The sequence below is a fragment of the Dunckerocampus dactyliophorus genome, chromosome 3 (assembly GCF_027744805.1).
Source record: "Dunckerocampus dactyliophorus isolate RoL2022-P2 chromosome 3, RoL_Ddac_1.1, whole genome shotgun sequence".
NCBI classification, from domain to species: domain Eukaryota; kingdom Metazoa; phylum Chordata; class Actinopteri; order Syngnathiformes; family Syngnathidae; genus Dunckerocampus; species Dunckerocampus dactyliophorus.
This window is the reverse complement of record NC_072821.1, coordinates 21261760-21286498: the sequence shown is the minus strand read 5'-3', so window position 1 is coordinate 21286498 and position 24739 is coordinate 21261760. Positions and strand designations below refer to the sequence as shown.

General features: G+C 42.2%; 1 protein-coding gene across 2 annotated transcripts in view; it reads right to left on the bottom strand.

Annotated features, from left to right (window-relative positions):
- Nucleotides 1-251: 251 nt before the first annotated feature.
- cdh15 (cadherin 15, type 1, M-cadherin (myotubule)) overlaps nt 252-24739 on the bottom strand; it is a 38935-nt gene continuing 14447 nt past the window's right edge. Inside the window, exons 1-14 of one of the 2 annotated variants that reach the window (XM_054770831.1) lie at nt 23228-23443; nt 12037-12186; nt 10062-10217; nt 9043-9187; nt 8582-8763; nt 7539-7667; nt 7237-7419; nt 5040-5284; nt 4812-4948; nt 4269-4499; nt 3910-4149; nt 3682-3830; nt 2791-2982; nt 252-1072 (exon numbers count right to left, since the gene is read on the bottom strand). In XM_054770831.1, coding sequence (XP_054626806.1) covers nt 872-1072; nt 2791-2982; nt 3682-3830; nt 3910-4149; nt 4269-4499; nt 4812-4948; nt 5040-5284; nt 7237-7419; nt 7539-7667; nt 8582-8763; nt 9043-9187; nt 10062-10217; nt 12037-12186; nt 23228-23278 — 2391 coding nt within the window. In that variant the 5' untranslated portion in view covers nt 23279-23443 and the 3' untranslated portion in view covers nt 252-871. Of the gene's footprint in view, nt 1073-2790; nt 2983-3681; nt 3831-3909; nt 4150-4268; nt 4500-4811; nt 4949-5039; nt 5285-7236; nt 7420-7538; nt 7668-8581; nt 8764-9042; nt 9188-10061; nt 10218-12036; nt 12187-23227; nt 23444-24739 lie in introns of those variants that run through there. The other variant, XM_054770832.1, reaches the window with a different exon arrangement.

Sequence of the window (24739 nt, the reverse complement as noted above, 5' to 3'; positions counted from 1 at the left end):
TTTCAACATCCCATTTGGCTCAGGAGTGTGTATACGTATATGCACAGTATATCTATTGTTGCTTTTAACAGACCTTCTAAAGTGTACTGAATGCAGACTTGTACATTTTGTTGGTGTGCAAATTGATTGATTGATTGATTGATTGATTGAATACCTACTTTGACCAGTGACTGACTACAGGTGTGTGTGTATTGTTTAGTTGCAAACAGAAATGTAAAACAAAGCTACATGCTTCGTATTTCAATTCCGTTTTATTTAAATAGTGCTTTACAGTGTGAAATGATCTTTCATTAAGTATATGAGTGAAATACAAAATCAAGAGCAAACCTGCTGTTTTGTTTGATGGGTAACATATTTCAAAATAACAAATACAATACTTTAATTTATTTGGTATCGACACAAGAAAAGTCCAAACACAACACCTCCTTCAGCCCCACATAAACTGACAGTTTTAGTTTTTTGTGGTGATATTTCGTTTAAAATGTATGACAATGGGTGGAATGGAGGATTTAGGATCAAGCAAAGAACAACAAAGCAAATACATCTTATAAAATAATCACATACTGTATATAAAAAAAGAAGTACATTTAGACAATCAACACATTCAGTTTGCCTTGCAGCATGCATAGCTCCTTCCTACTTTCTTCATTTCCTGAGCACCCTTGTCAAGGTTTTAACAAGTCCATAGTGTTTTACTTGTAGTAATATCCAAATACTTTCAACTGTACTACCTCACAAACTCTTTAAGACCAGCGGTCCTGCATAGCACTTTTTGGCACACAGTGATGGATATTAACGTCTCATACGTGTCCAGTGAAACACCCTAAAAGCATGAACTGTTCCTTACAGCCGCTAAAGGTCACCTTCCACCCTAACGTGGGTCATACATGTTGGCCAGTTTCTGAAAGCGTGGTCCCCAGTCGTTGAGGTAGTCGTAGTCCTGGTCTCCATCGGAGCTGCCGGACGCAATGGAGCTGAGGCTGCCTGATAGAGAGCCCTCTCCCTCGTAGTCGTAGATCAGGGCTGTGTCGTACGGAGGAACGTTGGGATCCTTGTCTGCCGCCTCCAGTCCCTGAGGGCAGGAATAGAACATTACGTTTTATACGCTAAAGTCTCAGCACACGCTTCGGGGAAGTACATGATGACAACCTTACGAGTAAATTCTATTCTATTCTAGGAGTGTATTTTCATTATTTACATTTTCGGTTCTAAACAGGATAAATGAAGGTCCAACTCTCTGTAAACCTTTGGGTGTTAGTGTGCACAACAAAGTCATTTAGAAATGATGTTTTCTGTCTCAAACTGTTTTGTTCCTAGCTACTGTATACTGCTTTTAAAAGAAAGAAAATAATACAATAAGTAATAATAATAAGACAAGAAATTATTGTTACTAGGGTTGGCTGATACTGTAATATCACCCGAGCAATATTGGCATAAAATTTAGATATCAAATCATATCTGGATTGCATTGTATTGTCATGGTATCGAATCGATCGTAACTGGACTGTTCAGGTTGCCTTAGAAGACGTTTCGCCTTTCATTCGAGCAGGCTTCATCAGTTCACGTGTAACCCGCCCTGTTTCGCACCGCCCGCACCGGGGCTCGAACACGGACCTTCGTAATGGGAGGCGAGAGCGCTGACCACACGGCCAAAAGCCCGGACTGTCGACCGCGTGTTCAGCGCAGCTCTTAAGGCAGAGGGAGTGAGGTTTACCAACGTACACTCGCACAGCCTCGCAGGCTGGCATCCGTTACACATGCTGAAAGACTAGGTGAGACACACACCAGTCAGACTAGATAGGACAGCTCTAGTCTGAGAACTTGGTGCAAGATCCAATCTATTTATCCTCTTCGGGAGGAGGGTCGACGATGACGATCCTTAGAATGCAATGGAGCGGGGCCTCTGCCCACCAACAAGGGTCATTTGGGTGGTATCACCTCCCTTACCATCCCACTCAAATGTAATTTTGGTCATGGGCCTATGTGAAACCAAGGTGACTGTGATATTGAGGCAAAGTTCCAGCAAATGACATTGTTCTGGGTTGAGTGTGGATCTGTCTTGGAGGGTGTGATCAAGGTGTAAACGTTGCCCCACAGTTTCCACTGCATGCTGGGTTGGAATACAGTCTGATCTAGTCTGACTCGTGTGTGTCCCACGTAGTCTTTGAGCATGTGTAACCCGCCTGCTTCACACTGCCACTTCACGCTCCGGGGCTCGAAAACAGGACCTTCGTAACGGGAGACGACGAGAGCGCTGATCTCTGATGGACTGGACTGTCGACCGCGCGTTCAGCGCAGCTCTTAAGGGAAAGGGAGTGAGGTTTTACCAGCGTACACTTGCCGCACAGGATGGCATCCTTTACACATGAACTGATGAAGTCTGCTCGGATGAGAGGCAGAACATCTTCTAAGACAACCTGAACAGCCCAGTTGCGATCGATCCAGTGTCATGAGCATATTGGTATTGGTTTTTCTGCCGATAATAATATCGTTGTGCAGGTGAGAACTCATCAAACTGCACGTTGCACCATAGAGAGATCTGGAATTATTTCTATGCAATTTTCAAAGACTGAAAAATATGACGTTTTGCTCTTTGTGTTCCGCTTACTAATGAGAAAAAGGTATTGCTACTGGTTCCTTTGTTGAAGCGTCTGAGGAATGAATTCCTGTGCTACCAATCAGTTTTCACCAATAAATAAACCAGTCTAGTTTTGAGTTACTGTCCGTGTTCAGCCTTTGAATAGCATTTCCATCACTTTCTGTTCAATGAGGTCCACAGAGGCGTCTTACATCGCTGATGTAGTCCTCAATGTCCGTGGGATCTGCTGGGGGCCTCCGAGGGTAGGTGGGTGACGGCAGGTTATGTGGTGCATCTTTTCTGACAGGCTGTTTGCCTCGAGGAACACCAGATGCTGGGTAGTAGGACGTTGGCGTTGTGGGCGCATCAAGGGGACTCCACAGCAGGTCGATGTTGAAGGCATTCTGCAAAGACGCCCATTGGTTAGCATCTGTATTTCCGTGCAAGCAATGCACCAATTATCTCCAGAAAGGTTTTCAGCAGCATTTGCATTTTAGTAGACAGTGTATCCCCGCACATTTGTGATTCAGCATTTGCAGCTCTCTGATTTTTGCAATTAATTTTAACATTTTTCATTTTTTCTGCAGAAAAAAATATCTCATTCACCCTTAGTTGGTAGTAATTTAGAAATACAGGTACAATGTACGAAATACATGCACTATCCCACAATGTCTTACATGTTTATGCCTTTGTGCCTCACTAATAATGTTTTTTCGCTAAGCGTTGAGATGTTGCGCTTTGTTTTCAGCGGTCCTTGAATGCACCATAGTTGTGCAAGGCAAAGTGAAAGTGAAACTATATAACTTCCTTTGATGCTGACACAGCTTCATCCATCTGTTCAGCAATCATCTTACATATCCTTCATTAGTGTTGAGTTGCATACTTTACTCTTTATTTATATGTTATACCTTAAAACGTGTTTAATAAGTGTGTGAGACATATACAGCGGTTAAACCCGGATTGTGTTGCGAGTGAACAATGGCAAGAAGGTTTAGAGGGGGGCTGTGTGTCAAAAATAGACATTTTTACGGCCGTCTCAATTATGTGCATTTTTTTGCCGTTGGGCTCTACTGTATCAAATCATGAAAGTCAGAAAGCATTACCTCATCTTCCTCACCCCCTCCTTGCTCATTGTAGTTGAGGACATTGTCCCGAATGTCATCTTCCGAATCCCCCACAAGCAGACCGGTTCCCTTCTTGATATGATGCCGTCTCCCACAAGAGGTCACCACCACAGCCAAGAGGAGCAGCACTGCAACAGAGCAGATTCCACTCATCAGCCACTAATCTGCTATATTGTGTATCTCTCACAGCGTACCCAAAGTACTTACACAGAAGGAGGGCGATACTGGCCATGATGATAATGAGAGCGATGAAGCTGATCCCCACGCTGGAGGCAAATACCGCCCCCGCCTCGGACTTACAGTCGCCAAATGCGTCACAGAGACACACCGTGACGTTGATCTGAGAGTAAGCGCTGAAAGGTGGGCTTCCAGAGTCTGACACCATCACTGTGACTGCATATTGTCCGTCTTCCAGTTCAACCAGAGGCTGCAGTACTGCATGAGTGTCTGAAGTCACAAAGGGATGGGAAAAGGTCAGAGGACTAAAGGGAGAAAATGTGGGCGGAATTAGTCATGCACATTGAATAACCTTTGTTAGTCATCATCCATCCATGCCGTAACCTCACCATTGACTTGAATGACAGTCCAGTTGACGGACACATCAAGGGGCATTTCAAAGATGAAGGGTGCAGCTTGTGGTGGAAGATCATCATCCTCAGCAGTCAGGACCAGTCCCGAAATCACCCTTCGTGTATCCCTGCATACAGTGCCGCTCAGGGGGAAGAGATGTGGGGGGAAGTCGTTGATCTCCGTCAGGGTAATGGCCACAGTGGCAGTAGTGGACACGCCACCAGCATCTGCAAAGGTCAACAGCAAGCAAATTGTAAAGCAGCCTGTTTATTTAGTATATGTGCCAAAATATACAATACTCTCTTCTAACAGTTCAATGGTTCAATGAAAACATGCACTGAAACATATGTTGACTCACAGAATGTTTACAAAAATGTTGAACAATGCAGACACTACATTAGGTACATCTCCAAAATGTAATGTGATGTAAAACGAGAGCAATTAGACAGGAAGATTCTTCCAACCAACTTCTGTCTCATTATATTGTGACAGTGGTTTAAATATATATAAGTCATATTCAAATATCGTGGTATTCTGACCTGTGACCTTGACAATAGCGGCGTAGATGTTGTTTCTAACATGTTGTGATCGCATATTAAAGCTTCTCCTCGCAGTAATTTCTCCTGTATTTCTGTTGATCTCCAGCCATCTTTCAGGATCTCTACTTATCTCATACCTGCAGCACAAAGAGCAGAGAAACGCTCGTCAAACTCACAAGCTACCAAAAAATGAAATTAGGAATCACAACTGATGTTCCTTCTTCATACCTCAGGTCAGAATTATCAGGGTCAAACGCGATGTTGCTTTTCAGTAGTGTTCCAGGAGCTACGGACTCCGGTACTGCGATCTGTATTGGGTCTTCCCTGAAACGCGGTGCTTCATTTTCATTGACGACTGTGACCAACACTGTGGCTGTACTCACTGGCAAGTTGGGAGCCTTGCTGCTCAGAGGATTGATGTTCTCCACTGCCAGAATCAAAGTGTACTCAATCTGGGCCTCATAATCCAAGGGCTGGGGAGAAGAGAGGCATGTTTTAAATACACAATGTAATCATTTATATAATGCATACTAGTTGCAGTCACCCATGCGTTGTTTTTTGTTTAGATGCAAAAACAACCTCATTTTGGTCATCTGTGTTTGTTACACTCCAAAAACTGAAGTACAAACAGGATTAAATATCTGAAATCAAAGTAAAAAAAAACAAAACAATATCTTTTCTTACCTTTTTATTGTTATTTTAAGTAATAGGTACTAAGATATATGTATGAATAATTAAAGTAAGCAAAAAATTTGCCAACAGAACAAAAAAATTTGACTTGCCAAAACAATTTCAGATTTTAGTACATACAGTATTACTTAAGATAAGCAAGTTAGAATAACATAGTAAAAAATGTACTTGTTAGTCCAAAATACTTAATCTAATATTGAATGTAAGTCTTTAATTTGTTCTTGCTTTCATTACATTTTTTGCAGTACAGTGGATCCCTAGGCGCGATTTAGCATTCATGGCCCCACAATAGTTTTGATTTTAAAATGTTTAATTTTTTTATTTATATACAGCAGGGGTCACCAACGTGGTGCCCGCGGGCACCAGGTCGCCCCTGACGACCACATGAGCAAGCCTCTTTTCATTCAGGTTTTCAGTTAATAATGTGAGAACACTAGAAAGAAAAGTATTCTGAAACATAAAATGTGAGTTGTGGATACCAACATTTTGTGAATGTTTTGGTAAAACAAGCATATTTGATCTGTTTGGGTTGAAATAAGGTATGAAAATCATTTCTACAAAAATGAGTAGCTCGTGGCCATTTCCATTTTCTAAAAGTAGCTCTCACAAGGAAAAACTTTGTTGACCCCTGATATACAATTATATACAAACAGCAGGTTCGGCTAGAGCTAGATTTACAAACAAGTCAAATGCAAGATACTTTTATGCTCTCAAGAATGAATGCATGAATTTGACTGCCCAGATGGAGGATTACATAACCTACCTCACCAAGAGGTGATCAGATTTTACAACAAAGTATCAGAACGTTTCCTGGAGAAGGAAAGGCTGCATGTACTACATAGACAGACAAAAACGGAAGTACACAAATGTTTTTCAGTTAATAAAAAAAAAAGTCAAATCAGACTAAGATGTGTCTGAAAACAACTGGAATTTTTTTTTTTTTTACCCAAGTGAATTACGTGGTTGCTTTTTCTTTTTTGGTTATCCTCTTAATGAGCATCCTGTATTAACATTTAAAAAAAAACTCCAAAGGAGTCAGTGCCTCACCAGCCATGAACCTCACCGCATGTCACTGATGTACAGTACTACATGTAGCACTGTTCATAATATGTACTTCACTTCATGTTTTTCGTCAAGTGATGAGAGTTTGTACTTTATTCGGTGGCCCTTGAACGCACCTCAGTTCTTCTCACATTATCATGCGTTACCTATACATTTTATACTTTAAATGCGTTGCATAAGTGTGTGAGGCATAATTAGGGCTTAAACCTAGATTGTGTCGTGAGTAAACAATGGAAATTGAAGAGAGAAGGGGAGGCTTCTGGAGGTGAATCTAATCTAATAATTCCAACAGTCACTGTAATTGCAAATGTTGATCCGAAATCAGAGGAGAACGTCAAGATAGCTAAATGGTCTGAAGGGGAGGCAGAGTGAGCCGTGTGTCAAAAATAGACATTTTTAGGGGATCATCAATTGCACAATTGTTTTTTGCCATTTGCTGGTGGTCCCGGAATGTAACCCCTGCGAAAAGCAGGGATCTACTGTATTTTGTCATTTTAAGGATAATCCAAACGTCATATATATCATTATTTTCTATCTGATTGGTTCATAACTTTGGATTAGTATTGTTATTATGAAAGCTGGGATCACATATATATACAGTATACATATGTGCAGTAATGAAGACAATGAAGTCAGTACGTTCAGGTTATGTAAGCAGCTGGATAATGTTTACCTGGACCACCATCAGAATGCCCTGATTGGTGGCAGCGTCTGTAGTGATGGCAAAGTTTCTGTAAGGGTCATTTGAGATGAAGTATCTCGCCTCCCAGTTTCCTGTTCCGCGGTCATCAATGTCTGTCACATTGACACGACCAATCTCATAGTTCCTCCTGTTCTCCACGGCTGTCATCTTGTACTGGATGTGCCACGGACAAAAGAAACAGTTCTTAAATACAAATACTTGCATCACAATACTCATTGGCCTCCGGTGAAGTAAACATCCACAGTTCCTTTATGTTAGTAAGCGGGGCTTACCGAGTTAGGGCTGAACTGCGGGGCGTGATTGTTGATGTCAGACACATGAATGATGGCCACACCCTCACTCGTCAGCCCCATGCCACCCATGTCAGCAACCTGGAGCTTGAGCTTGAAGGTCTTCACTACCTGGGACGGGGGACGGTACAGTTCAAGTACTACAATCACTTAGTGACAAAAGTGCCTTTGTTGGACTGGTTCAAATATTAAAAAATTGATTTGACACTTTGTTTTTTGTCGAGTGCATTGAGCTGTGTGAGAAATTTCAAGTCAAACCGACTTAAGGGGTCAAACTTTGGGATTTAAGCACCACCAGGTGATGTATTTGTCAGAAAAATAACACCACAGGTAACACAGTAGGAGGGGGTGTGTTCTGCCAAATTTTCACCCTTTTGTGGGCAGCGATTCAGGAGTAGAAGCGTTACAATAAAGAAATACATGACATAGCGCACAAGACTTTACCAATTGTGTTCAATTGTGTACCAACTGTGTGGACTTCAGTTTTGGTTTTCCTTTGCTTTTACATTGTTTCCTGGTTTGGTTTGGTTTCCTGTTTTGGAATCCTGTGCAGCAACTTTGCTTCTGCTGGTAACGGCTGTTGTGATTGTTAATGAGGCTACTGTTTCGTTTAGCTGGGACTCTCTGCTTGTTGCCTGATGGTTGTTCTGCCATGTACATCCTTGGTTATTGCAGTTTTGCTGAGCATTTAGCTGGGCTCTCTAGCCATCTTTTGTATTTCCGCATTTTGTGACTCACAAGTTTGTGTGGACTCCTGCTACTTGCGAGCTTCTCTCTTTTTCCCTACCAGGGGTGTCAAACTTGTGCCATGGAGGGCGGAGACACTGCAGGTTTTCTTTCCAGCCGGTCACTAAAGAAGGTGATTTTATATCATCAGCGCCTCCTTCAGTTTGAGGGAAGGAGCTCATCAATTAAATCACCTGCTGGAGAAACTGTTTGAAGAGAGAACCCGCAGTGTCTCCGCCCTCCATCGACACATGTATCTCATACATTGAGAGATCTCTTGTACTTTGGGTGCATCATACCTCTCGATCAAGGCCTACATCTCTTGTGTAGATGGTTCCTGTCTCGTTGTTTATGCCAAACATGGTCTTGGTTACGGCGTTGGCTGGGATGCTTTCCTGGCCAATGATAGAGTAGCTGAGAAAAGCGTTTTCGGTAGTTGGGTCATCTGCATCTGTGGCCGTCACTGACATCACGGATGTACCTGGTAAAAACAATTAGTCGTTTTTGGATGATTAGTTAATATGACTCACTGATATGTTTGTTGTGTGGTAAAGTGACATTTATGTACAAATGTTCATTCTGCAACTAATCATGGCTCAAGTGTCTCACTGCCCAATGTGCTCCAAATGCAAAAGCAATGCATCAGAGGTTAAATGTTTGAGTGCATCTGATCTGTCAACAAGTCTAAGTATATTGTCACATGTAACCGAGGTTTGGGTCATCATTGTAAACTCCATTATAAGTCCCCATGTGGATTTACCTGGGACCGAAAACTCAGACACAGCACCAGTAAACTGTTTCTGTGTAAAGGCAGGTCTGTTGTCATTTTGGTCCAGCACCACAATTTCAATGGTGGTCGGGTTCTCCAGTCTCTCTCCACTGGGTGAGAGCGCAAAGGCTTTCAGCTACACACACAAAAAGAGGGAGGAAAAAGGGTTATAGTGGAAATTGTTTAAGTCGACATATGCGGTTATCAACATAACCAAAAATAGCCGTTGCAGGCACATTTGCTTGTGACATTCGCCAGAGATGGAGTGTATCCAAATTTATGATTGGTAGTGTGCGTATCTCGTGCATGTACAAACCTTTCTTTGGTTACAGAGTGATGGAAAGGGTGATGAAAGAACAACTGAGAAGTTAACCGCAAAAGAAGAAAGGACCTATCATTTGAACAAAAACACACGAGTTATAATGATGGAGTTCGCTATATTACAACGCATGTTGACATTAACTGACCTATTTTTTCATAGCAATAACCCCTTTGGGCCTCAACTTTTATGCCGTCAAAAGCGGTCGACCGTGTATTGAGCCCTTTTTTGTAGCAAGAAGAACATGGTGGACCAGGACTTGAAGAGTCGGTGGACTTAGATGGGTTGTCGACATAAACTGACACGACTTAAACGGTTTGGACTGTAATAAAAAAGAAAGATTATTGAAGAAGGAGGTCAAGGCTTTTTGTAGTATGTGTACATAAGCTGGGTAGGGCGGGAGGAAACGTGTGAAGGATGTTTGGTCCGGCCTCATAGCTTACATCACAGTCGTCTGGTCCAAAACATTCAGAAGTGGGTCCCAAGATGCCTGTAAAGCCCTTAAGAAGTTGACCTCTGGCGGTCATTCATGCCTGAGGCACATATGCTTTGAGGTAACATAACAAGAAGTCGTGCTTTGAACACATGCAAGAAGGCTCAATGAGTGGCCGTGTGTGAAGGACGTCTGTGTGATGTGACCGTAAAAGTGTGCAGGTGATTTTGCATGTCACGGCCATAAATACCCCCTTACCGTGAAGCTGCTGTACTTCTCTCTGTCCAGAGGACGCTTGCTTCTGATCATTCCTGTTTTGTCATCAATCTCAAAGAAATTCTTGGGCGCCTGATCCACGCCCGGACCCTCTAATTTGTAGATCACTTCTCCTGTGAAGATTTTATCAGACTTGATCTGGTGGGAGAGAGAAGATCATGTTGTCGGTGTGTTTGTATGTTTGTGTGTGTCGAGGTGGAACGCCAGTTGTGTTAACTTGTCCATACCCGAACAGAAAGGACACATAGGCCTGTCGCCATAACAATTTTTGCTGGACGATAATTGTCCTACAAATTATTGTCGATAAACGATACTATCAACATTATTTGAGACAATTTTTTCATTAATGTAATGTTAATATATGGCAGTGGGGCCGCACGGTGGTCTAGTGGTTAGCATGTTGGCCACACGGTCACAGTCTGGAGATCAGGAAGACATGGGTTCAAATCTCCGTTTCTGTGTGGAGTTTGCATGTTCTCCCCGTGTGTGTGTCGGTTTTCTCCAGGTTTTCCGGTTTCCTCCCACATTCCAGAAACATGCATGTTAGGTTAATTGGCGACTGGTATGAATGTGAGTGTGAATGGTTGTTGGTCTATATGTCTATATGTGCCCTGCGATTGGCTGGCGACCAGTCCATGGTGTACCCCACCTGTCGCCCGAAGTCAGCTGGGATAGGCTCCAGCATACCCCCACGACCCTAATGAGGAGAAGCGGCATAGAAAATGGATGGATGGATGGATAATGCGAGTACACTGTATCAGAAGCAATAAACTTAAAATTTCTCAATATTCATTTCTCATTTAATATTGGAATTTGAATGCCAAGAGCTTTTAAATAAAATAAATTAAACAAACATTATAAATTAAACAGAAAAAGGCAAAAAACCTCAATAAAAATTAAATAAACTCTCAGCCTCTTTGAGCAAAAATCACAATCAATCACAATATTTCAGATTTTGAATCAGTGTCACTTTTGTTATTGTCTGAATATTGACAAAACACTGGGAAATAACCTGTAAATACTCTGAGGTTCACATTGTTTGTCAATGCAGACGTCAGCTCATTTGCATATACACTTCTTTGATGCAATAGATCATTGGTCAATTTTGCCCAGCAATTCAGAAGCAGATGTAGCTTGGCTAATTTTTGGCCACTGCAGACATTTATACAAAAATCTCACCAAATCGAAATGCCCGTGCTTGTGGTAAAGGAAGATGTGGTCATCACTGCAATTCCAGGTGTAATGTAAGATATTTTTCATGACACTTATTTTGTCTGCACAATTGGACAGGATGTAGCGCTCTTATTTTGAAGGCCGGAAATGTATTGTGTGTGTGTGTTGAGAATGTGTATTGACGGTTAAGACGAGCTGGGAGCATAAATGTGCATCTCGCTTTATTTGACTGAAAAGTCGTACGACGTCTGTGGGCATCGTAAAACGCTCGCTTACGTTAACAAGCGGTAAAAGGCAACACGGTGTAAATACACTCATAGAGCACACAACTCCACACATACAGCCGCATGAACACGCTCTGCTAAACTAAGCTAACCCAGCTAGCTTCCATTCACGCTCAGTAAGAGGGGTTTTCCCGCCGACTCTCGACGACATTTCAGGCCGCCTTGTCACTATGTTTACTTTGATTGAGCGGTCCGCTGGGGAAATACTTCCCCACACAAACGTTCCTGATGACCAATTTGTCATGTATTCTCACTGATTTACATTGTTTAGTGTCATTGTAGTCTGGAAATGGAATTTTGATGGTGATCCAGACCAGCAGCGAACAAGATCATAACAATAATGGTGATGAGTATGTACTAATGAGTACAATGGGTAAGCACAGTGAGCGATACAATACACACAACTTGGTTTGAATGTAGGAACTATAGAGAGGTGACTGCTATGGGAAAGAAACATATTCATCTGATTAAATAGCTTATTTCTATCCAATGTATGATACCTGGACGAGGTTTTCTGGGACTTGCTTGCTGTTCTCCAGAACTCTGATTGGAGGGATGATCCAGTCTCTTTTCACCCTGACCATCCCTTTGCCTTGGTTCCTCCATGGATGGATCTCCTGAATGTGTTTGGGCTCTTCGGCGGCCCTTAGCTGCATGAAATAAAAAAAAGGCTTAATTATCCATCCATCCATCCACTATATTGCTTAACATCATTTGGGTCACTGGTGATTTAGAGCCTATCCCAGTTGTCTTTGGGCGAGAGGTGGGGTACACCCTGGACTGGTCGCTAGCCAAATCACAGGACAGATATAGACAACCAACCATTCACACTCACATTCATCTGCACGCACGGGGAGAACATGCAAACTCCACTCAGAAATGCCCCTACGGGGATTCGAACCCTACATCTTCTAACTGTGAGGCCAACATGCTCACCATGCAGCCTTAGCCTTCATTAATGTTGATAATTTATAGAATTATACAGATATGGGGCATTAAAATATCAACCTAGAAGCAATAGGGAAGATCAGATAAGAGTTGGATTCAGTTCCTGAAATTTGCAGTGTGAAAGGGTTAGTTAGCCATAGGGCCCAGGCTGTATGCCTGTCGGGAACTCCTGGGGGCAGACGGGATGTAGTGTCATAGCATCAGATTTCACCCACTAATCCAAATCTTTGCCAGTATCCTTTGAACTGACTGTAAAATTCATTTCAGGATGAGGAAATGCAAACAGTCATCTCACAAGCTTTTCATTCACTGCATTGCTGTCAGGGCTACATTCACACAAAAACACCCCTTCCCACACACACATACACACACACACACACACACCAACAGCTGTTCGCTATGGATTTAGATCCTGTTCTTTCCCAGCCCGCATTCCCGCCTCACATGCACAAATTCCCCCTTTATGCTCAACTCTGCACCTGACTGGGAGTTTGGGGTCACCTTACGAATCCGCTGTGCGGTTTGGAATTCATCCGACACACTCACACGGACACTTTCTCACGCACACACACAGACAGACGCTGACACTCTAGTGTTCATACACAAAACACCCGCCCACACATGATCATCTATTCACATTTCAGTGCGTTTCCCTCTTCTCTGTGGGAAATCACTGGATCCAGCACCACTTGCCATATGTTGAACAGCTCAAAGTGCCTTCTCACTGCCAATTTGTTTGCAAAAGATATGCTGCCCTTATTATTTTTTTAAAACTACATCGACACCTAAACAGCCATATGGAGAAACAACACACATGCTTTGTATTAAGAGCATGCCAAGGCAACAGGTGGCGCTATAACCCCTAACCACAAGGAGACTAATCTTGATCAGGCCTGAAGAAAGCCATTTCTGGAGAAGACACGATGTGAGTAATTATGAGCCAACTGAAGGGCAATCAGACATATTAGTACAATTAATGCACGAATGCAGTGCTTCTCAAATAGTGGGGAGGTGCAATCAAGTGTCGGGCGGGGGGCATGAGAGGCAATGGGGGGACTACACTCATAAAATTTCCTCAAGGTTGGCAGGTCTTGTCATGCTGTGTCTTTATTCATTCTTGACCAATGCTAGTGCCAGCAACTCACACAGTTATTTGTACAGATAAACAAATAAATAGTACAGGTTCTCAATAGTACAGCCGTCCCTCGCTTATCGGGGTTAATTGGTTCCAGACCTGACCACGATAAGATTTCCACAAAGTAGGATTCAATATTAATAAACAGAATATTTTCATAGTTAAAGCATAGAAAACCTGTTTAGGAATTTCTAAATACAGTTTTTAACATTACACACTGTGTGCACAATTATGGGTTTAAGCATACCAGGTGATGTGCATGAGTGTGCTGAGGGAGGATGTGGCCTTAGCAGATCAACACCCTGTATTAATACAATTATTAGGCTGCTTCTTTTCCTCTGGCAAAATGGGCCAGACAAGAGGTTTAACAGACTCTGAAAAGTCAAGAACTCTAAAACGTCTTTCATAGGGATGCAGCACTTGAAACTGCTGAAATTGCCAAGATATTAGGATGTGACCACAGAACCATTAAATGCTGTGTTGCAAGTGCACAAAAGGGTCGCAACAAACGTGTCGAGAGAAAAACATGCAAATTATCTACCAAATATTTGAGAAAAATCAAACGTGAAGCTCCCAGGAACCCATTATCCTCCAGTGCTGTCATATTCCAGAACTGTAAGCTACCTGGAGTGTCCAGAAGTACGGTACATGGTGTTGAGTGCTCAGAGACACGGCCAAGGTAAGAAAAGCTGAACCACCACTGAACAAGACACACAAGTTGAAAGGCTATGACTTGACCAAGAAATATCTGAAGACGGAGTTTTCAAAAGTTTTATAGACTGATGAGATGAGGGTGACTCTTGACGGTCCAGAGGGATGGGTCCGTGGCTGCATCAACAATGGGCAGGCAACTCAGACGCCAGCAAGGTGGAGGTTGGATACCGGTAAGGGCTGGAATTATTTAAAGATGAGCTTGTTGGGCCTTTTCAGGTTGAAAATGGACTCAAACTCAACTCCCCAACCTACTGCCACTTTTTCACAAAGCGGTAAAGGAAAATGTGTGCATCTTTCAAGATGACCATGATATTTATGCAGGACAATGCTCCATCTCATGCATCCATGTACTCCACTGTGTGGCTAGCTAGTAAAGGTCATAATAAATACTGACATGACGTCCTTGCTCCCCTGACCTAAACCCTATTGAGTCCTTCTGGGCCCTTAAACGAACAGTGTCTGGGAGGCTTTGCTTGACTTTAAAAAATTTAAATAAAGTAGTGAGATGGGAATGTTTTTTTTTTAATTGCCTAATAATTGTGCACACAGAGATATTCTCAACAAAAGCCAAAACCTCAGTTTAACTTCCTTAAATATTTAAGTTTGAGATTGATTCACACTTTGGATTGACCAAGAGTACTGCTATTGTTAAATAATACAACTGATAATCAAAAATGGCCTAATAATTTTGGATGTAACGTAGTCACCTTGGAACTCCTATTATTTAGAGATGCTACGATCGATCAGCCACCGATCAATATCGTCCGATTTCCGTGAAAAAGCATGTCCATGCCTTTCAACGCCGATCACAAAAGCCGGACACCTCTGGTGCGTACTATTGCAGCAAGCAGGCTGTAGCGAGCGTTATTTCCTTTACAATTTGCAGGCGTGCAAAACCTAAAACAAACATGTCTGCCGTGTGGAACTTAGGTGTCGTTTGTGAGTGATATCAATTTTGCACCCTGCAAAACATTGCCACAAAAAAAATCTCACCAGGGTAGCACATACGGCATTTAATACGGCATTTGAAGAAAAAACACTTGACGGAGTATGGTGAGTTTTCGAGGCTCAGGATGTGTCAAACGGCAGCCGGGTAGCCAAAACGCTGGACAGCACTCACCCGTACTTGCGTGACAGTCAGAAGTCTAAAGCAAATAACCTAAAAAATAATTGAATTCATCGGACTAGTTGACCAGCCTCTTTCAGCGGTGGAAGACACCGGGTTTGCCGACTGCTGTCTCACTTGGAGCCCTGCTGTATGACACCTAGAAGTCCTGCTGGAGCTCCATCAGACAATGTACTCTCACATCCAAAGTCTCCTTTAAAGAAGGCGTCTCATCCTAAGTTTCACGAGTGAAATGTGTTCTCTTGAAAAAGTAAGTCAAAAACGTTTTTGTCTAAATTAAGGTGATTTTATGGTTCCCTTTTTCATATCATATGGCCCAGGGGTCGGCAACCTTTGGCATCAAAAGAGCCATTTTGCATCCTCTTCCAGTGAAGAAAAATGGTCTGGAGCCGCAAAACATGCCACAGCTTATAAACGTTTAAGTTTGAATCTTTTTCAAATTGTACCTGTTACAACAACAGAATTCAACTAACGGAAGTACAGAGTGCATGTGTAGGTCGTATATCGTTTACATCACTTGACTCATCACAGGCAATCCAATATGCTTGCACTGAATTCATGTCATCAGTTTGCCAACTGGTGATGTTTGTTGCCAATTTTGTTGGTCCTGTCCTTGACTGTCTTTGCAGGGAGGGGCATGTCTTTCATTTTCTGAATAATATGTTTATGTTTTTAATTTGGAGAATAGATGCTGTGATATTTTACTACGACTCTTTCATGCATTCTCCATCTGTGAACGGCTTCCTCCCCCAGTCCTTACGCTGTCCAGTGCAGCGAGTCAGCCACAACACCAGCAGCCGTACTTGTGTACGGAGCTTTCATCCACTTCTTGAAAGAATGTTGGCTCTGCTCAGCCTTCGTAGCATTTCCGAAATCGCTTATGCCCATCCACAGTTGGGTACTTTTCAGAAAAAGCTGAATGCTTGTTATGAAAAAAAAAAAAAATTCAGTTGTTTGCTAATTTCTCGCCAGTTATCAAGCACACAGGTGGGTAAGCCAGCGTCATTGGCAGTGAAGGCAAACTAATGTGTCCGTTCAGAATTAAACTCTATTTTCTTCTTTTTAGGGACGGATTCATTGTGATGGATAGCTTACCGCAGGGGTAGCACACTCAAGACGTATTTTTTGTGTGTCATTATCACACTGGCCCTCCTCCCCCTTCCCTTGCTCATCCAATCAGCAGTCAGAACGCAATGTAGATGTATTCACGGACTGGCGGTGAGTCGGAAATTTAACACTTTGAAAACGCACAGTTCCTCCGCTTCGGTGTCCAAAAAAAAAATCACAGAGCTCGGCGTGGGAGCCGCAACCAGGGCGCTGAAGAGCCACATGCGACTCCGGAGTCAGGGTTGCTGACCAATGATATAGCCAATAGCAGTGGTGCAACCACAAATTCCGGGCCCCATGTAAAAAAATAAAATAAAAATCAGCCGCCCCCCCCTTTTTCTTTTATAATTACCTATTTTTTGGGCCCCCTGGCAGTCAGGGGACCTTGAAATTGTCCTAACTTTTTCCCTTTATATGGCACCCGTGGCCAATAGCACTCATCGTAAATAAATGGAAACATTTACACTTAATCTATGTGATCGGTATTGGTATCGGACGATTGATCGGTATCGCAATCGGCAGCATAAAACCCTCATCGGAACGTCCCTATCATTGTTCTTTGTTTACGCCACATTGCGCAGGCTACAGGATCACTGCAGGGACATAAGAGACGGTCGGCGCTAGCGTAGCAAGCTACCGAACTAACTAGTTAGCCTCTCCAATTGACCTATTCTAAAGAAAGTTTTTCAAACAGAGTGGGGAAGAAGGACAAAGTAGGAAGCCAAAAACTTACCACTTCCACACAGAATGAGAGAACCGACTAGAATACTACATATATACATGTTTACTACATACTTTTCTTTCTTTTTTTTTTTTTTTTACTAATAAGAGATAATAGGCCATAGTCAACCACGAAACAGCAATCATTTATTAATCAATTATTTCTTTAAAAACCGCGATAGCGTGAGAGAGTGAAAGTTCGAAGCACGGTGTAGCAAGGGACGACTGTATTTCAAATTGGAGCAGGGGGGAGTGAAAAAATGGCATTTCATTTTATTTTTCATGACAGGAAATAATTGAGAACCACAGCGCTGCATTTTACCTTTGCATAAAAACCCCAAATTCAGTTCTGAGTGACATACTAAAATACCGTATGACAGGATACCAATATATTCACTACAAGACAATATCGTTTAATTAACACCCTAAGAAGTGACTAAAGAAGTAAATCCCTTTGAACAAAGAATGTTTTTTTCGTGTTTTTTTTTTTTTTCTCAAAGGTGATCTGATTTGTTGATTGCTCGGCATGCTGTTGGATGTTTTTCGGAGAGGCATGGCAGTGATGGCTGGCATCTGCAGGCCAAGTCAGGGGGCACTCTAAACTTAGACTTCATACGCTCTCCACCCTTGTCTATTTGGAGCCATGTCATCTACATGCTCAGGGACGTTTACGCGCACATTCCAGGGGTGCTACTCCTCACACAAATTCACCCTGAACACTATTCTTCAGCAAGTCAACGTGCGGGCATATTGTTAATTCTAAAAAAGCATTAGGTTTCAGTGAGAAATCTTTTGACTATCCAATATAACGGGATCCAATACGAAAGCTCTATCAAAAATAATGCCTTTCCGATATGTGCAAACAATAACAAAATAAATAACATGTCAGAGCATTGTTATCTTTGAAAAACCTTGATATACTGTCGAGGTTGTATTTTAGGTCTATCGTCTTAGGTTGCTCCCAGATAGCAAGCAGCATGCATTTGACTCCAATTTCCCGCCTCATTCATTACTGTCTTGTCTCAGCACGCGACCTTTACCTGACAGTCTTTTGGATACTTTCCAGTCGCCGCGGCTTTTATAATGTTTTTACCAGACCAGGATGCAGTAACAGCAAAGTGTCATGTTACCAATTAGACCGATGACTGCTCCTTGTGGCAGGCTGAGTGATGACACCACACACAGATGAACTGCTTTAGAAGCTTTTCCCAGCTACTTTTTCAACTTGGCCTTTGACCCCGGGCCCTCACAGAAGTATAGACAGCTTGTTTGGCGACACTAAGTCCTCACAGCAAGCGTCATTAAGTGGTCAGATGGGCGTTGACTCAGGAATCTTCATCATGCTGGACGCCAAAATCATCAAGTGTATTCTTGCACTTCTACATTCTACTTAAATGAACTGTTGTGAATTAGGCATGTGAAAAAATGAGGAGACACGACTGTAAATGAATTTGTGGCGCCCCCTGTGGGTTGTGATCAAAATGCGTAGGAAAGGCATGCTAGCATACATATAATACAGATAGCCTCAAACTTTTACCATCATTAGACAAATGGTCAGAAACTTACGGCCGAAGATGTTTTAGTAGATGGCGGCCATGTTTTTCAAACAATCTTGCTCAAATTTTACAGACCTATGCTTGTTAGTCCCCTAAAGGTGTGTACCAAATTTTGTGGTGATTCGGCGAAACACCGTAAAGTTACAGTGGATGCTTTGTAAAGCGCGTTCAGCTGTATGAGAAGTTTTGAGTCATACCAACTTATTGGGTCAAACCTTGAGCTTTAATAACAGCGCCACCATGTGTTTCGGTTGTCAAAATAACAACACAGGCAACACAGTAGGGGTGCGTGTTTTCCAAATGTTCACCCTTTTCTGTGCAGCAGTTCAGGAATAGAAGAGTACTGTACACTAATACAGTAGTGCTTCAGTTTTCGTTATTCATTCATTCCATAAGGTCAGACAAAAAAAAACGAATCCTACGGAAACCGAAGCAGTTTTTAGCCGTAGGAAATCATGGAACGCCAACTCATTCTTTCCAGACATCTCAAAAAAAGAACAAAGAATACATTTTATAGAGAATAATTATAGTTTTACATGCAGAAAACAACGCAAACACATCAACAACAACTTCTCAACATCTTCCACGTTTTGCCATCTGTGTTTTGTTAACACCTTTACCCCTTTCTCAAAATTAGCTTTCTTGATTTCTTCTTTGTTTACCAGGATGGCACTTATTGTTGATCCGGACTTCTCATACATCCTGGCAAGATCCGCCACACGGATGCCATTTTTGTACTTTGCGATGAGTTATTTCTCGAATTCCAAAGTGTTCTTCACCTTCTTTATCAAATTGCTGGCGCTCACAACTTTCCTTGGCCCCATGGTGGGTTATTTAACGATCACACTCAACAGAAAATGCACCGACTGTGAGTCACCAACACGTAGGGTGCTTTGCTTGAACGATACGGAGTGTACTGGGCAAACGGACTAATTTGTTACATGCAATAATATATGATAATATATGATAACCGGCAAAAATTTCCATCAAAAACAGGGGCATTTGAAAACCAAGGATTGGCTGTACATACAGTACATGGGGGGGCCCTCATTTTTTCACATGACAGTTGTTTTACACCCAAATGTCTGGAATTCTTGACTTTGCTAAAAAAAAAACAAAATACGTTCATCTCACATTTCACATACTTCATGCTTTAACAAAGTCCCACCATCGGTGACATTTAGTGATTGAACAACCCATAAAATTAGGCATTTGAGTACATTTACAACTCCTGAAAGACAAAACAAAGACATTAGAAATGTGTGAGTTATTGCAGCTGAGCCATGCTATGCTGTGCCATAGGGCAAGAGGTCCCACAGGTGGACCTCGGGTCTGTCATGGCTCCTCAGACACATAGACAGCAATTGAAGTAACGGTGTCACAGTCCCACACCTCTGTTCTTTGCTAAGTCATGACTGCCTGGCATGGACGCCCTATTTTTGGTGCTGCCAGCAAGTGTGTGTCTTGCAACAGATGTCACCACTTGAAGAATGCTGAACAAGGTTAAACATTAAGATGTAAGCCGGCCAGATAAGATCAGGAATGCTGCGGTGCCGATGGCAGTATTTTAAAGACATCGATCCATCCAAATAAAATTGTATAGGATCCTGCAGGCTCAAAATGTCTTCTTTTGACCGCAAAAATTAAAAAAACAACTTTTACTGAACAAGACTTAACAGGCATTCACATTGACATGATTATTTTAGGCATTTTCAAGGAAACTATGACTCTTGTTTTCACGTAAATGACCCCTCATACTTTAAACCCTCTGACTGATTGTTTCCGATGAGTGACACGTCCGTGCCAGCTGGCTGCTGACGCTACGCACTCTTGATTTGTACCCGATTTCATGGTCCACAAGTGGCCCACTCCTCTTTCCACAAGGGGGATTACAGAGCGGGACAAATGGCATCACTTATGCATCTGGGAACAGCTGTGACTGCTGCCCATTTCGCCCCAAACATCCACCAGCCGGCTTCGACACCGCTCGGATTAAAACAGGAATTGAAACGTTATTGAATGTTATCAGGTTACACTCATGAAAGACTCTCATTGGATTGAAGCAATTAAATTCTCAATTTTGCAGAATTTAATGCAGCTACTTTTCAATAACGAAAGTTAATAAATATAATAATACACTTGTCCAATATGGACACTGGTAACCATTAAGAATGTGGGTTAAATGAAGATTGCAGCATGTGAACTGAAACTCATCCGAAGCATCATTTGGGATCTCTCTCATGTTTAATTTGTATGACTCAATAGTTTGTCATCGTTATGATAATGTAAAATATAAAATAATATTTAGAGGTGATCTGAAGTAGCCCGGGAGCTACACTCCAAACCAACAGGGAGCAGTATATCACTTGATGCACATCACCTGGTCCACAAATGTAAATAACAAGTAACCATTTATCTTAACATAAACAAATACAAGTGGAAGTTTAGAGCGTGACTGTAAGAATGAAAATTGTGATTAACATATCTGCCTCGCGGCCGGAAGATCTGATTTTTATGTCCAAACATCTCTATGTGGAGCGTGCATGTTCTCCTCTTGCTTGGATGGGTTTTACCCAGGTACGGTACTCCAGCTTCCTCCCACATCCAAAAAACACGCATTTTAGGTTGATTAGAACTGTGAGTGTGAATTGTTGGTTGTTTATATTTCCAGGGTGTCACAAGTCAGCTGGGATTAGGCTCCAGCTCAACTGTGACTCTAATGGGGACAAGTGGTATAGAAGATGGATGGAAGGTTAAAACGAGGGCCGCATACAGCAAAAGTGAAGGATGCGGGTGCCCATTTTGGTACATTTTGTGCACTAAAGATGCTAAAACCAATCCCACGTAGGTCGACATACTTAGCTATCTGCAAAACATTTACATCTTAGTTTTGTGCTATGGGTGACAAAGTAAATTAGTGTTAAGTGTATTTTTTTTAAAAATATGCCGAGGGTCAATAAAAAACGTGCTATGAGCCGACCTCTGAAGGCTCACTATTACAAGACAGATGGACTCATGCCTACCTCAGTCAAGTGTTTACAACACGGGAGACATTATTCCATTATAACTGTACCAATACAGTAATCCCTTGTTTATCGCGGTTAACTGGTTGCAGACCTGACCGTGATACGTGAATTTCAGCGAAGTAGGATACCTTGATCAAAAACAGTAGTTATGTAGTTAGAGCATAGAAATCCTGTTTACGACCTTCCAAACGCGTTTTTTTTTTACATTATTAGAACCCTCTAGACATGAAATAACACCCCATAGTCACATTTACACTTGTATTACACAAGACAACTTGGCAAAGGTTACTATGGCAACAGTAGCCCATGTTTTTATTGGGGAGTCTTGTGCCTGTTGTGAGATCATTCAAACCTGCAATAAAAGCCTGTTGTTTCGGCAGTCGAGTCTGATGCTTGTGTGTCTCACCGAACATCACAGTAACGTTACTGACACCGAGTGACCAGTGTAGAACACTACTGTACATATCATTCACAGTGTCTTTGACTAGGTCTTCTGAATGCCTTATATTGTATGTGTATTTTAGTTTATTTTGTCACTTTACTCTTGAAAATGCACAATTTATTTAAAAAATACGTAAAATTTGCTTCAAAATGTATATTTTTTTATAACAATTTGAGAATAATTGGCCGTATTCAACCATGAAACAGCATGATTTATTAATTAATATACTTTTGGAGTGAAGTCCAGAAATTCAAACAGCAAAGTAGCGAGGGACGACTGTATAGGAATATGTCATACTTTCTGGCATTTAAAACACCAAACTACAACTACTTGCCATATTTAACTAACTGCAAATGTAAATGTGACAGTAAAAGATGGAGGCAAACTCCCTCACCCGGCCAACCTGGACTCCATTACCTTTGCAAACATAGAGACTGACTAATGATGGCTGGAAGGGCTGTTGGTAATACGTCACTTTACATTCCCATCCATTCTCATAATGGCCTCTACTGACAGATGCTACAAGTGACTTGCGTGTACACATCTGGAGTAATCCTCTTTCCAACCGGGGGTAGAAATGTTTACTTCAACTTCAACCTCTGATTACACAGTGTGTGTTGATGAAAGTTGACCTAAAACATCAATCAGGTAAGTTATAAACTGTATATCTGGAGGAGCGGGGGCAGCTAAAGGCCATGGATGAATCTAGAATCTGACAGCAGTAGGAGATGAAGCGGCAAATACAGTGAATGAAATTGAATGCAATCACAAAGCAGTGCAGATGCCGTGTCTGTTTTATGCTAGCTACTATAATTAGCAAGTATTTCCACTCTCTATTCATCTTCCGAAGTGGTGACAGGCACCTCAGATGTTATCTAACAGACAGTATGAGTATGAAGATGAAACATTTAACTCACCTGACAAATCACAGCAGCCAGCACACATGTTATCAACACCCGTCTTGCCATCCTCAGAAGCTGAGTGTTAAACAGACCACCTCCAAAAACAACCTGGCTCCTGAGAGACTCCACGGCACCACAATCCCTGAACCCTGCCCCTCTTTCTCTGTCGCTCCCTCCTTCCTCCTCCCAGCATCTGTCCCTCAGAGCTCCTCCCTGCCCATAGCTAGGGTATGTCTCACGTCGTGGGGTAGGGGTTAGAATTTCAGCAAGCGGCCCTCCCATGTACCCCCCTGCACATGTGCTGTCACTCACAGCACCGGCAGCCCACAGAGGGATGAAGAGAGAAGTGGGGCAGCTGTTGGCGGTGAAGACACAAACACCGTAAACAGTTTTGTGTTTGAGAGTTTGACTTTATGCATTAGATTTGGATATTTATAATTTAGGAATTAAAGCCTCCTTGGTCAATTTACTTGACTGTAAAATAAAAACATGTTTAATTCTCGAATGACTTTACTTTGTATATTAATTTACAGCAGAAGTGTGATTTATCTGAAATTTGGCATTTCCTTCCTGAAGAAGCGGGCGGCATATTTCGTGGTCATGGGGTACGGTGGATGCCCGCCTATTTGCAATTCATCATTCATGTCCCGCATATCCGCAGTTTTCTTCATTTCTTTCTATTATTTATAGGAAAACATCGCCCCCCCGGGGCTGGCCAAATAGGGTTTTAGTTGTCGTTGTTGCCTGGCGTGCCAGTGGTGTCCATACACCTTGTCAGTGGCCATTCTTCCCATGGAAGGAGACAATCTTTGGGGGGGAGATGTCCATAACAATGTCCTGATATATTTACTTTTAAAGGCTCCCTTGTGTTATGTGATGTGGACTGTCCCACCATATTTTGGTCAAGATGACGGTCTTATATGTGTGTGTGAAGTCTTATCATACCCTAAAATTGTGGCGACCACCACAAGCACAGGCTCTAACTAGGCTATGTTTAAGCATAGGTCGTGGTGCGTTTGTGGCGCGTTCACGACTACTTCACGTTTACACACACTTCACACTTGTTTATGATGAATGTACTCATTGGCAAAATCATTTCCAAATGTTCTGGAACAGATTAAAGCAAGGACAACTTGTATCAGAGGAATAGGAGGTATGACCTATGCTACAGTGTAAGATGTTATATTTCCATCGTAAAAGAACCCCACCATATTTTTATTGAGTCTCTGTCCTTGTAGTTGTACCATTTATACTAACCTTGTAAAACAATGTCTGCGCTTTTTAAGAAACGTGACTCTTTTGGCTTGGCCATCTAAACTCTTGACGGAGGTCATTCTGACTACAATGACACCAACAAAATATGCTCAATACGTCGTCATCTAAATCAGCTCATGAAGTCACTGCTCATGCAGTTTGGGGTTGTAAAACTTTAAGCCCCGGGTGCTCGATAACACTCAACAGCTGAATTATATTGCTCACGACGGCAGCCTCTGCCAGCGTATTCTTTTACACTCCTCTAATTAAACG